Raw genomic sequence first — 14,736 nt, 5'->3', positions numbered from 1 at the left:
GCTGAAGTGACAGTCCTTGGGCGGGTATAAATCCGGGTCGTTCCGGTAACGTAGAACCGCCTGTCGTGGGAACGGTAAAAATGGTTATGTAGCTTATTGTAACTTTTTAGTGTCTGATACTTGGAAAAAAGTAAATACTGATTTTAATGCGAATGTTATTTATATCTGTTCCAATTCATGAATCGAATGACGAATAAATTAGTAAATAAAATTTAAAAAATCCCCTACTCTATGTGACGTTAATAAAAGACTTAAGGCGCGAACTTGCTTAATACCGATAACTAAAATCGAGTATTTTGCAAAGGAAAATAATAATAAGCCAACAAAAAACGTTGTTCATTGTACTATCTGCTGCTCGATAAGTGATCTGAGCGAAAGCTCTTACAGTAAAAGAGCTTTTAATTTTTTTTTTTTTTTATTAGTAAATTTGCCTAAGTTATAAGCAAAACAACAAGATTACATCAGCAGCATTTAACCAACTTGGAAATGCGTTAATAAAAGTGCAACCAATTAATTAATGATGTCAATTACACCCATAAAAAAAAAAAAAAAAAAACATACAACCAAAGTTCCATAAATTCTCATTACTATATTAGTGCAAATTACATTATTAATTCAATAATCGCATTAGTGGCATTTCACGATGAAATTCGGAACGTGCCTAGCACATAAATCGATGTCAATCTCCTTGTGCCAATTGCTAAGAAATAAATTCTAAAAAAAGTATAATTATTACATCACATATTTGGATATTCCCAAAATTGATTTAAAAAGTTCTCAGAATAAAATTTATATTTAATGTTTTTATTACCAAACAAAATATTAATAAGTATCACTTCTTACTGACTTAGAAAAAATAACGTGTTTCTATATAAAAAAAAACTATCTTAAATAAATGTGTTCAAACGAAAATCTCATGTTGTATCTGCAATCTTCTGCAATATCCAGTCGATGTAGTATTGTACACTCGTGTACACCCCAGGAACTTCTGGACGCGCACAACCCACGCCATATGAGACTACACCGATTAAGTAGTAGCGAACATTATTACTATAGGGCTGTATATATAAAATAAAATAATAAGAATAAAATGTACTTAGTAAATTAAATTCGATTTTCTACAGGCTTATCATTTACCTCTGGTATCATAAGCGGTCCACCGGAGTCTCCTTGACACGTATCTTTGCCGCCAGAGAGCACACCGGCGCATAGAACACCTGCATCGAATTGGTCTTCTGTGACCAAACGTCTGATGCGTTCGTAACTACTTTTGCATACATCATTTTTAAATATTGGTATTTGAAGTTCTTGCAAAACTTTTGCTGAAACACCACCTTCCATGGTCTTGCCCCAACCCACAACGAAAGGTGTATAATTTACATAAGATTTTGTGCGTTGCGCTTGAGAGGTGGGTAGACAAATCGGTGCAATCGTATCAGTAAACTGAACATTGCGTTCGAGCCAAAGTACAGCCACATCCGACTTGCCATTGCGTTTGTTGTACTGTGGATGTGCTTCTTTCTAGAAAACAAATGCAAAAAAATGTTATGCTAAACTAAAAAACACAAAACTTCCAACAAATGAAATCGCGCTTACCCGCACAATATTTATATCCTCATGACGCGTCTCAGTGTCCGTACTCAAGTCGTGCTCACCCAAGCGTACATAGACGCTGAATTCAAAGAAAATATTTGAATAATTATTTTAAAAAATACAAAGTCATACATTTCTACTGTTTACAACTTACAGACTATTAAGTATGCAGTGTGCTGCAGTAACCACGTGACGAGCTGTCACCAATGTGCCACCGCATTTGAATGGCGAAGATGAGGAGCCATCTGAATAGGCTAAAAGTGCCGCCCATGGCCAAGCGCCCTTTTTACTCACCTCACCGCCAACAATCTTCTTATAGGTACTGTGCGTGTAACCGCAACCCTCTTCCAAAGTAGGTGGTCGCTTTGGCACCTCATTGCTATTGCGCTCTATCACCGGCGCCTTTGTAATGACTTTCTCATTTGTCGGACAGCAGGCAACTGAATTAGCACCACCACAAATGCGATTCGAGGCACGTAAGTAATCGGCAAACACAGGATCAGTTGATTTGGCGTAAAGTTCTGCAACCAGTTCGGCACAACTGGCGATGGCTAAGAAAAGAGGAAGCAGGGAAATGTATAACTACTGGTTACAATACAATAATGATCAAGTATTCAATTCAACAAACTCAAGCACAGTTTTATAAAGCGTACCCAATCTGATTCGGGCGAAGATGTTAAAGCTGATCATTCCCCTACATGCAAGCACTTTAATGATGTTTTACTACAAGCATGGCGCAAAAGGCGCCGCTAGAGTAAAGAAATGCAACATTTCAACGCAAACCAACATCGACAGCGATGTTTGGGGAAATTAAAATAAAACGGCTAATTGGGAACCAAGCCGCAAAAGTTAGGATCGAGGATGAAGAAGTCCTCAGCTAATCTCTACTCCGCAGATCTGCTAATTAGTTGGGCGAATCTGGCAGCCCGGATACTAACTGAAAACGTCACTAACTTGATAGTCAAACTGCACATAAAGCCGTAGCATTCATGGTAATGAAATTAAAAATTGGAAAGAAATACACTAAGTTTCTCGACATTGCCAAGACGAAGTAAATGAAATAGGGGATGAAGGAACGGGCTAACTTAGAAATGTAAGCCACAAAGTGGGCTTCCCTTTAGAGTGACCATTCTCCGATCTTCTAAAGAAAATGTACCAATGAAATAAAAGTCATTAGGCAAAACAAGATGATTGTAAGGTCTCCAACAAAAAATAAAACCGCAAACGACCTCTTAAAATTGAAAAAATTAAGTTCCAGCAAGATCTCGTACTAGTGGCATCATGGGGCCTTGTGCTATTACAACAATACTTCAACGATGTCGTATCATACAAGGACTTTCTACAAAAGTTGTCGTGCTGAAAATGTCCTTGCGCAGCTTTTAGAAGGATGTTCGATCCTGGACCAAGGTGCATCTAATAACATGGCATAAAAATTGCTGCAAAGTAGTATAATATTGGATAATTCAAAACCGAAATTATTTAGATGCTGCGGCGCGGTTACATCCGCTCAAACAAATTATTGAAGATCAATAAAGATTTGAAGAATATAACAATTCGCCAAAACTCAATTTAGTTAGAGAAAATGGTATACATTTTCAGGATAGTCTTCACAACTCTAAGATATTGTGTGTAGTTTGAATGGCTTAGATAGACTTTTAGGATTTCAAATTTCGAAATTCCTAATAAAAAGTACCCTTTTGATGAAAATTTTGCTTATTTGGCTCAATTCGTTCGAAGCCTGAAAGCTTGAGTTTTTAATTTAATGAAATACTTTCTACTTACAAACACAAACACCGCGTTTCAATCTCGGATCCACGCATGAGTCGCCCGTTAAACGGTTTATAACTTCAGCTGGCGCTTCTGTTGTACTTGTAGTTATTGTTACGGGACGAGATGTAGTTGTGGAACGTGGTTGGGTAGGTTGTGGTATCGGTTCTATTATGACTGGTGCTGAAGTGGTTGACGGTAAGAAAGGATTTATTGGCCGCTCCGTGAAAGTGGGCTCTGGTTGGAATGGTATTTCTGGTTCCGGCTGCGGCTGCGGCTGAGGCTGAGGCTGGCGCTGGGGCCGAGGTTGCGGTTGGGGTTGTGGCGCTGGATTTACTGGTCGTGAACAACAAACCTAAAATAAATTTGTTAAATTAAGTTTCATTTTACACCAGCTTAAGCCGCATATTTATTTCATACCACTGGATTGCCGTTGACATTTCGAGTGCCGCAAGAACGTTGTGATGCGATCACATACCGTTCGGCTTGATTACGATTACGTATATTGAATACCTGCGCTATTTGCGGACAGTATTGAAGTTGGACGCAAAAGCCGTAGTAATTCTCGGGCGTAACGCAGTTATACTGACCTGAAAATATGTGCGGAAACAGAAAAAAGTTTGATATTAAGGCACAAATATAAATATATATTTATGAATGTAGGAATATAATAAAGTATGTAATGCTACAGTATTAATTTTCGCAGGCAATACTACGTCAAATAATTATATAAGTACGTAAAGGGTGATTAGATTGAAAGTACATTTTCCAATAGGGATTTTCGAAAGATCACGCGAGACTATTGACAAACTAAATACATAATTTTTTTCAGTATTCATTAAGATTTCAACATGTATATTTCACCCCAACAACGTTTACAAATCGTACAATTACAATATATTATGAAAATCGACGCTCTGTGAAAAGTGTTGAGGCCCTCGATGAGCCCCATTTTTGGCTTAATGGCCACGTCAATAAACAAAATTACCGTATTTGGGCAAAATAGCAGCCCGAAGCCATTCAAGAACAGCCATTACATCCATTGAAAACAACCGTTTGGTGCAGCCTATGGGCTGGAAGAATCATCGGCCTATATTTCTTTAAAACCGAGGCTGGCACCACTGTAACAGTGAATGGCGAACGTTATCGCACTTTTCGGTGCCGGAAATTAAAGCCGCCATCTCCAAAACAGTTGGTTCTAACAAGACGGTGCTACTTGCCATATAGCCTGTGAAACGTCGTTTCGGTGATCAATTTATCTCTCGTCTTGGACCAGTGAATTGGTCACCAAGATAGTGTGATATCACACTTTTGGTCTTTTATTTGTGGGAGTCTGGAACGTCTAAAGGCTTTGTGGATAAATGAGCTTCGATTGAGGCACCGACCGAAGTCCCCCAGCGAATCATCCAAAATTGGTATTTACGGATGTTCGAATTACGCGCAGTTGCGGCCAACATTTAAAATGGAAATTCATATAACTGTAATCAATGGTTCTACACAAAAATAATGAAGGTTTCCCAGTCATTTTGAATTTTCATTGTTTTATGTCAATTTAAAACCCGATACCTCTAAATTGTTCACCCTTTATATACATATGTGTACTATCTTACACATTACATTTAACGGTTCCTCCAAGATTAATACGAAAATTTCACAACAATTCTTTGCTCTATTGCTACACTTCACATTTTTTCAGTAAACAAAACAAAAACAACTTTAATGGGAGCGAGAGCTATGTCTGTGCTGATAAGTTTACGGAAGCAAGAAGTACTGTTTGCAAAAGAGAAGGAGGTTGTCACTGGAGCTTGACACATGTAGACTTTTGTCTGAAGTGGTATCGTTATTTAATAGCCATAATAAAAACAAAATGTCTTTGCGGTATTTGAGCATATTTGCAATTTCTTTTTTGTTTTTACTTTTCTACTCTCAAATAAAATATTTAAACTGATTTGTAGCTACGATAACTGGCACTTAATTATTCACTTAGTGCTTGCTTAGTTCAAATTCATTGTCATGGCTTCAAATTATTTTTGTACGATTGGTTGCTTTGTCTGGTTTCTTTTTTTTATACTTAATTTTTTTCGAGCTGGAAATTCGTAACCTTGAAGCCGGCTACTACCAGACCATCAACTGGTTTACAGCGCTTGCATACGAAATACTAAGTGCTATGACACGAGTAATATTTTGACTGCATTGTTATTGAAAGCACATCAAAACTGCTTCTGAAAATTAAATTAAGACCAGTTCCTAGTGAGTTAAAAAATCGCACGTACAGTGGCTCACATAAGTATTTTTCATGTGAAGCCGATTAAGCAAATTTTTAAACCTTTGTGCAAAATTATACATATATCTACTAAGTGTCGAAGATGACATAAACAAGAAACCGTGCAGGAATTATTCACTACTGACTTCTAGGTGTCACTTTTGAAAGACCCTTTACCACATAAATAATTTAGAAAAACTTAAAAAAAAAATATTTTTCATGTGAACTTAACAATCCGTAAAAAAATCAGTATTTCATTGCTGAGAAAAATATTTCGCTTTGGACTAGCAGTCGTTCATAATGTGCAAGCTATTTAACATTTCGTATGATAACCATTATTTTTGGAAACAACCTCTAAGGATAAGAATCTACCAACTTTCGACAAATTTCAGCAAGTAGTTTTCTCCACTCCTAGAGTAAAACATCCTTAAGGTCACTTTATGATTAAATTTTGTTTTCCCGCATTTTTTCCAAAAATTTTCTAAATATATGGGCTTATGACAGAACTTTATGGCGGTCTTTGCAAATGCCTTGTGTTGAAAAATATCCACTTTTTAACATCATTGAAATAAAAACTGCTTCCTTGTCATACCAATTTTTTCGGCACTGGAATGTAAATTTCTCTCGAATATCTATCGCCTGTCTATAAAAACTCTCAGAGCTGACTTAGAACCCCAAACCATGGCAGAGCCACTGCCGTCTTTAATAGTGGATTTGAGGTTTTGAATTTGTAGCTCTTCATTTGACCTCCACAAAATTACCCTCAGAGCGTGTTTTGACAAAACTAAACACTTTTTGTTTTATAGATTTTGCTTTTTTAGTGCGATGTATTCGTGAATATGGTTTTGTTGCACCTGAGTACTCTGCGCACTGTCTCATAGGACAATTTGGTGTGAGGCGCCGGCTTTATTTTTTTTTTTTTTTTGTTAGTTTTTAGTTTTCAGGGCTGCTATGTGGAGGTTCCCGCGGTTTTATTTCAGTATTTGTCATTCTTCTCAGTAACTTTAGTCGATCACCAACTTCTTTTTATTATATTTTACGTTTTCTATCGTTTAACGGCATCAACTTAATATATATCACAAATTTATGTTGTAGATTTTCCTTCATTGTGAATATACACATAAATGAGTTTGTTTCAGCTAAAGTTCAATCTTCACTCTTTTCACAGTTCCACAATTATATACGAAATTAAATCAAATGCAGGGAATAATAATACTAATATACATTAGTAGCCCCCAGTTCAGCTACATAAATAAAGTAAACAAATAAAACTTCTCCGAGTAACGATTTCAAAACCAAAAGCAAAATAAATACTTCCGTGAGCACAGAATCTCATTTCCAGGCACGTTTTTTGTTGTAATTACTTAACGGTGTAATATATGTGCTTGCTGACTGCTCAATTTCTTTAGGAAATATGCAAAAATGGGAATATGCATCAAGAAAATTAAATTCGTCTATTTACTACATCAGAAATTTTAAATTTAGACATGCAAAGGACTATGCAAAACACTTATATGAGCCACTGTACCATATGTGGTCATATAAACAACTGACTAATAAAACAAAATTAATACACGCATTCAAAAATATCCAAAATATAAACGAATCGCTGTCCTCTTCTTTCTACAATCTTGTGCTCGCCTTGAGCCGTTGGGGAGTTTTTGAATTTCTGTGTGCTGAAAAATCAAATATTACCGTGAGGAGGTCAGCTCAACTGTTGTAATAGAAAAGTGAGTGGGAAGACATCTGTTGCTGAAAAAGAATTAACTTCGTTAACTTGGATTCATCTAGGCCGAAGCAACTTTCCGCAAAATAAAATTTTATTACTTTCTGAGTATCCTTTCTTCATTAGAGAAAATGCTTACTTCTCCACTCTGCTTAATGTGACAGCAGTAAAAACAACTGAAATGGCATGAGCAGTTGCAGTTGCATCACTTGCCCAGATTTGGATAGAAAAATTAATGTCATAATTAATCGCTATCCTTGAACTAGAAAAGTAGGAGAATATGACCCCACATTTAAAATCTAGCGATTGCATGAGAACTTTGGCCAAACAATTCGAAAACGAGGACAATGAAATATATTTCAGCGCTGTCAATTCCTGTATTTTCTAATCTCAGGATCATGAAACTCCCAGAGTTTCTCGATATAAGTCCCGAAATAATTTATCAGTTTTTTTCAGAGAAAATATTCAGACTCAAAACGGTAGCTGGTTTTTATTTAAAAAAGGCTTATGGAATTAAGACTATTCGGGATCAGCAATTGTCACTAATATTGCATTCATGTCGTAAACCCACATTACACTCGAATAGGTGTACACAAGGTGGCACAAAAGGAAAGTTAAATTTTTTTGGTTGCATGAATCTTATTTCACACTTATGAACTATACAACTACAGTTAACAAGCAGACAAGAATAGAGCACATAAATGTCAAAACAAAGATTTCCGTCATTCAAAATTGTTGTTTTTATTTAGTAAAAAAGTTATTGAAAAGAATTGGGTGATGTATTGAATTATCATTTTTATCATACAGCTTTGACCTAAATGGATTTAAAAATTGTATGGAATTAAATACGAATAATTTAAGAATCATCACCGGGATTTTAATAGGGCATTGTAGAATGAATCACCTTTCCTCTAATTCATGAAAAAGAGAGAAGAAGTTACCCTTTCTTAGGCTACAAAATGGCTATGGGCCTACAAATGGAGAGTCTGCCCTTTTCATGGCTAATTTATCTGCCATTTCGTTTCCGGTAATTGCTATGTGCCCTGGAACCCATAGGAGACGTACCTGGTTGTTCTGGCCTAAGATATTTTGTTTATCAAGACATTTCAGCACCAGTTTTGATGTAATCTGAAAAGTGTTGAGTGCCTTGATTACTGCATATTGCTCCTGTCATTAAAGTCTGTCAAAGTTAAAGTGAGCGCATCTTTCTGCAATTTTGAAGGACGCCTGAGCCTATACGAGCTTTGGATGTTCTTGAGAAGCCTCCTCGCTAGGCACTCTGAGAGAACCTCGTAAATATTCAGCTTGCGAACTTATTGAGTGGAGTGAATGATATAAAACACAAACTTGTTCTTATTGATTTACTATGAGATTTTTTTCGAACTTACAAATCTCGTTTGCCTAAACATAACTTATTTGCTTTTAGTTCAACATTTACTGCATAAAATTAAAGGCAGTGCAGCACTTGTCTAACTTTTATTTGCTTGGGGATTTTATTTTGAATCTTCACAAATGCACACCAGTTAAATATGTGTGTATAGAATTGCGTTAATTCACATGCTTTTGTTAATGCACTTTTCAGGTTTAAAAAACTTTTTCCCACAGTATTATTAGATTCAAATTAAATAATATAAAATTATTCAAAATTGCAGGCACGTGTAAATTTTTGTTTTATTACAATATTTCATACCTACCTTGTGAGAAAACTGCGGGCAGTAAGGCGCATACAAATGTTATTAGAAATAACGACATTTTCATATTTTTTTTTAACTTCGCATAAAGTTTAAAATTTTGATTTCAATATTTTCAACACTTTAATTATATAATTGTTATTTTAAAATTTATTAACTGATGTAAGCTTAGTCTGAAAGTGTATTTATTTTTATTTTTCTTGAATTGTTCCTTCTCTACATCGTTGAAAAGTATATTTAAGGGGACAGATACCTGTAAAATTTCGAAAAAAAAATTTTTGTTTCATAAAATGTCAATGTAATTCTTTAAGAATATGTCAGAAAAATTTTAGAACGTAAATTTAAGTATTTCTTATATTACGAATGGTCAACCATGACGACTCTATTCTTTGCGTTCGAGCGCTGGGAGAGGTATAGTTACGTATTCAAACTTTAGACGCTTTTTTCTCAAAGCTATATTTTTAGAATTGGCGTACACGGTAACTTGAAAAGTTATTGACCGGTCTCCCAGAAATTTTGGACACATCTTTTTTATGATATTACTTTTTATGTAAATTCACAAGTTTTCGAAAATTTTTCGAAAAAATAATAATATTTTGAAGCATTTTATTCCGCGAATTTTTTTTCATTTTTTTTTTTAATAAACAAAACAATTTTTGGTTTTTTGTATTCTGGTCACTGACGCCGATGCTACAATGCCCGCCGATTGAGAAGCCCCGCTACGACGTTCCTGGAAGAATTGAGTGCACATCCGCCATTTTAAATGATTAAAAAAAAATTTTGTTTTATTTTAATGTATAAATAAACTGTATGCCAATTTTGAAAAAAATATATTGAATTCTTCATTTTAAATAATTTTAATGAAAATCAGGGAAAATATGGCCGTTTACAGGAATCTGTCCCCTTAAGCCAAAATATGTCACCACTTTTCACTATATTTCGATTAGACCCGTTCCATATAATTTTGTTGCGAATGCTTACTACTGTGTACGCGCTCAAATCAGAATTGTTTCCGAAAATCACGAACAAATCTTCACCAAGCAGTTGCTAAATTTTATACACTTTCAGCGAATCTTTTTATTCAAACCGTTCAGCAGCATTCGCATAAACAAACTGCCAGCCGGTTTATATTTACATTACATTTATGAGCCTTCAATTAGTACCAGCGAGTAGTCAGTAGGCAGTAGCCGGTTGAGCTAAACACGATCGTTTGTAGGAGTGTGTGTTTGTATTAAACCCATACATATGTACAAACGTATATACATACATATTCACAAATGTGTGTAAGTTAATGAATGACAATTTTATAAATATATCTAGAAAGTCATGAAAACTTTGGCATGTACGTTGCTTGAGAGTTGAGCTAAGCCTAAAATCGATTATTCGTTATAGTTCTCTAAATTTGCATAACTAACGTTGGGGCTCAGCAGTTTTTATAGAAAATTGGACATAAGCAATTACTACTTTTACTTAAGGAAATATGTGTTTAAAGTTTCTTGCTAAATATTGAAATTTATATTACAAAATTTTTATCCCTTTTTCTATTTCTATGTGTAAACAATTATAGCACAATTGCTCAGCTCACAGTTTGTGCATTCGGAGTGAGTGAGCATTATGATGAGAGCCAAATGCGCGCCATAAACAGAAGACTGAAAACACGAACTTACTCGTACTCTGTAGCTAATATACTACGAGTATTTAGAAATAACCGTTGTAATTACAGTTATTAAACAATTGAAAACACCCCATGCATAAGAAAATATATATATTACATACATACATATATTTGTATAAAATTACAAATGAGAGTCTAGAAAAATTGTTTTTACCCATATTTTATTTATAAGTATGTAGTTCTACTAAATAACGTACATATATAGGTATATCTAAGAGCACACCAAACGGATATGGAGAATAATTTGTGGACGTTTTTGTTTTTTTTAATTTGGTCGAATAAACTGTTTTACTCCATGTTTTTATGCAAATACTGTTTATCCATTGCTCTAAAAATTTTGCGCATTAAACGTTTCGTTCTGGTCGGCTCGGTACAAATTTTGCAATAGATTTTCAACTAACCACTCCATGAGGTACATACCGGATAATTTCAGCTCTGTTCATATCACAAAACTATTTCAACATAAAAAAGGAATTAATCAAACGAATGAAGTGGGATCGAAATTTTTAGAAACCACTTATTTCGACTGATATACTGAATTCATATCAATTTATTACTGTCATGGAATGAAACAATTTATCCGCTAGGTAGTAGTGCCATCGTAATATACAGAAATCTTTATATTGATCTGACTTTTCAAATACTGAATATATGTACAGATCTAAAATCACTAGACATGATAATCAAACCTGGTTGCTACACAAATTATTGATAGGAAGACAAAGTAATTAGCAAATGAAAACCATTTTTGAAACGGACTAAAATATTTTAAAATAATTACTTTTGTTAGAGTTTGATAATTAAAAAAAAAATGTATACGAGGGTTGACTATTAAATAATGAAACTGATATTGCTATAGAAGAAGTACGGCATAGACCGCCAAATGATTCGAGTAATGCAGGAGCTCTCCCTTCTGTTATTTTTGTTTCGCCAGAAAAATGTTAAGTGTAACAAGACAGTCATAAAATTTTCACACGAAACTTGGAGAAATTGCTACGGAAACTTATAATTTATTTAAAAAAAAATAAAGCAGTGAATGTCTCTCACGCGCATGTGTTGTTCAATATTTAAGTGTTTTAAGATAGGCGAATATGACTCACCGCCGAGTTCGTGAAGGTCAAACTATTATTCAACATTACTGAGGTCTGAGCGAAAATAAGGCAAAGGCAAAAAACGAATTGTGGGAGGATGATAAGTCGTGGATACTCTATTTTAACAACATGCAGGTTCACTTCACAATTTTTTGTTAATATAATGCTACCAAAATATATCTTTCCTCATGTTGTATCATCCGCTTTATGCGACGACAACAATCTTCCAGGCAGAAATACATGCCATCGGGATATGTGTGAGAGAATGTCTCCGCACGAAAATGAGAGGAACTAACATTTATATACTTTCAGATAATCAGGTGGCTTTGAACGTCTTTCCTTCAACTATATTCACCTCAAATATTGTAAATAACTGCCGATATTTCTTAACATGTCAGTGAACTTCAACACAGGATTATTAGATAGCGGGACATATTGGACATGAGGGGTATGTGGGAAGTGAAATGGCTGATCATCTGCTAAAACAGGGGCCAGCATGTCTCTAATTGATTCTGAGCCTTTCTGTGGACTTAAAAACGGCTACAATAAGGATTTTCTCAGAAAGTGGGAGCTGGAAAAATTCATTGAACACTGACGAAATTATATCGATCAGCAACAAGCAAAACAACGCCAGATAGAGAAATTTCCGATAAGCGACTTTCACTCAACAGAAAAGGCTTAAGACTATTAACTGATTACTTTACAGGTCACAAAATGGGTCTCTCTGAGACCATCAACTGACGTTCCTGTGAAATGGGTAGTGGAAATTAATAACTTATTCTAAGACTACCACCTTGGCGGAATTGCCGTACATTTATATAAATAATGGAACAATAAACTACAAAATGTGCTAAATTTTTAAAAAGCCGTAAAATAAAGGTATCTCTGTGGGCTTTGCAGAATAGATCTCTTTTGCTCGTATATCTCTTTTTGGTATTTCAAAATTGTGCTTTCAGAATGATTAGACCCAAAAAATTATAACGAACTCTTCTGGGCCTTCTGTAAAATTTGAATAAATGGAACTCTAACGTCTGAAAACTATTTAATTAAACTAAATTTAGGCTATATTTATGCATTGAGACCTCAAATTTCCATGTTATGAAGGAAGCTAAAAACTTCGGGTTTCTTGACTATTAATATTATATTACTTTTGTTAGAGTTTGATAGCCGCTGTTAATAAAAGACAGTTAAGGATAAATAAGAAGGGTAGACCAAATCCACTCCCGCGCAACCTGTGTCAACTAAATGTTTATAAAGTATCTGTAAATCTTTGCACCCCTTATATTCAGATTTAAAAATTTCAAGATTTTGTTTCATGAAAAATATTGCAACATTTTCACAGCCAAAGGTGGTGACGCCCCTACTAGTTACAATTTTAATTACATCTTGTTCAGCTGGTACACACCATGCGTAAGTCACCTTTACAGTTGACTGAGTAGAAAGTTGTTATAGTACACCGAAAACTACATACATAAGAACATAATATCACACACATACGTATTTCGTCAATTTAAATTTTCTTTTGTAATAGAGGATTTTACTCGATTGCTTAATAATATAAATTTTCATACTTAAAATTCTTTGGACATGACATATTGCGATACAAATCATGGCGTGTCCGGCATACGAATCTTGGCCAGTGTGTCATCATCAACGTTCTTCATTTCAATATTTGTGTCGCCGCTTAGCTACTGCAAGTAAAATACTAAAATTGTATCAACGGATTGTAGGTAGCAGCAGCAACAGCGGCACCGGCAGCTAAATAATGCCAAAGCTGTGCCTCCGTTACAGTTTTTTTCGCTAGATTGGCGTCTGTCTACGCGAATTTTCCAAATTATATACGGATTTGCACTTCAAGGTGGTTTTGTTTTAACTTTTGTTATTCATTGCGGGTATTGCGTGTACTCACAAATTTCAGGAATTCTAAGTGAATCATTTTTGTTGATATTTTAAAAGTAAAGCAAATGGCAATACTTAAATACACAATAAATATGAATTTAAAAGCGAGGACATTTCTAAGTTGATTGGTAATCAAATTAAAAGAATTATCAATCCAGTTAAGTTAAGTTGACCGTATGCAAGTGCTTAAGAAATACATAGTAGGGCATGTAGGGTAGTAGGCTCCACTTCCCTGGTTATTGTGATTAGCAAAATCTCAATAAAACTTAATGTAGGTGGGGTAAAAGTGGTTGCATACGCTGATGATGTGGTGTTAATGGCATCAGGACTGTGTCCCAATACGATCAGTGGGATCATTCAAAGGGCGCTAGGCGAGCTTAACTCTTGGGCTACAGACTGTGGCTTAAGTTTAAACGCGCCTAAAACAAAACTCATGCTATTGACGACCAGATATAAGGTCCACTTTCTCACTTTCACCCAGTGCAAAGTACTTAGGGATAATTTTGGACTCCAAACTTAGCTGGAAATTAAACGTCAAAGAACGGGTAAAGAAAACAGAAATTGTTTTATATGCCTGTAAACGTATGCTTGGAAAAAGATAGGGTCTTCAACCCAAGTATACATTGTGATTGTATAAGGCGGTTATACGACCAATTTTAACTTATGGCTCGGTGGTTTGTTGGAAAGCTCTGGAGAGAGAATATAACATAAAACTATTCGGCAGAATACAAAGATCAGCCAGTGCAATAACGGTCGGTGCAATCAGATCATGGCCTCAACGCGCTGACACGCGTTATTCCAATAGACCTACACATTAAGAAGACCGCAACCATGAATGCATTTAGGCTAAATGAAGCGGTCATGCCAGTCTATTATTGCGACAAACTCAGTTAACCTCAGTGAGGACTGACTGACTACATCGTCCCGACGGTAGCATTCAATAGGAATTTTTCCACTCTCTTTCCATCTAAGGAGGAATGGAATAAGGGATTCTCACTAAACAACTTCGGCACTACAGTCTACACAGACGG

At 35.3% G+C, this 14,736-nt stretch overlaps 1 protein-coding gene across 1 annotated transcript in view; it reads right to left on the bottom strand.

The window, feature by feature from the left end:
- Window positions 1-774: 774 nt before the first annotated feature.
- The window catches only part of LOC128861853 (uncharacterized), a 41,210-nt gene continuing 27,248 nt past the window's right edge, over window positions 775-14,736 (bottom strand). The window contains exons 9-15 of the mRNA XM_054100229.1: window positions 9,044-9,137; window positions 3,781-3,950; window positions 3,376-3,715; window positions 1,748-2,144; window positions 1,597-1,672; window positions 1,138-1,521; window positions 775-1,058 (exon numbers count right to left, since the gene is read on the bottom strand). Of these exons, the coding sequence (XP_053956204.1) occupies window positions 915-1,058; window positions 1,138-1,521; window positions 1,597-1,672; window positions 1,748-2,144; window positions 3,376-3,715; window positions 3,781-3,950; window positions 9,044-9,137 (1,605 nt within the window). The 3' untranslated portion in view covers window positions 775-914. The remainder of the gene's footprint in view (window positions 1,059-1,137; window positions 1,522-1,596; window positions 1,673-1,747; window positions 2,145-3,375; window positions 3,716-3,780; window positions 3,951-9,043; window positions 9,138-14,736) is intronic.

This window comes from Anastrepha ludens, chromosome 4 (genome assembly GCF_028408465.1).
Source record: "Anastrepha ludens isolate Willacy chromosome 4, idAnaLude1.1, whole genome shotgun sequence".
NCBI lineage: Eukaryota > Metazoa > Arthropoda > Insecta > Diptera > Tephritidae > Anastrepha > Anastrepha ludens.
This window is presented reverse-complemented; position numbering and strand designations above follow the sequence as displayed.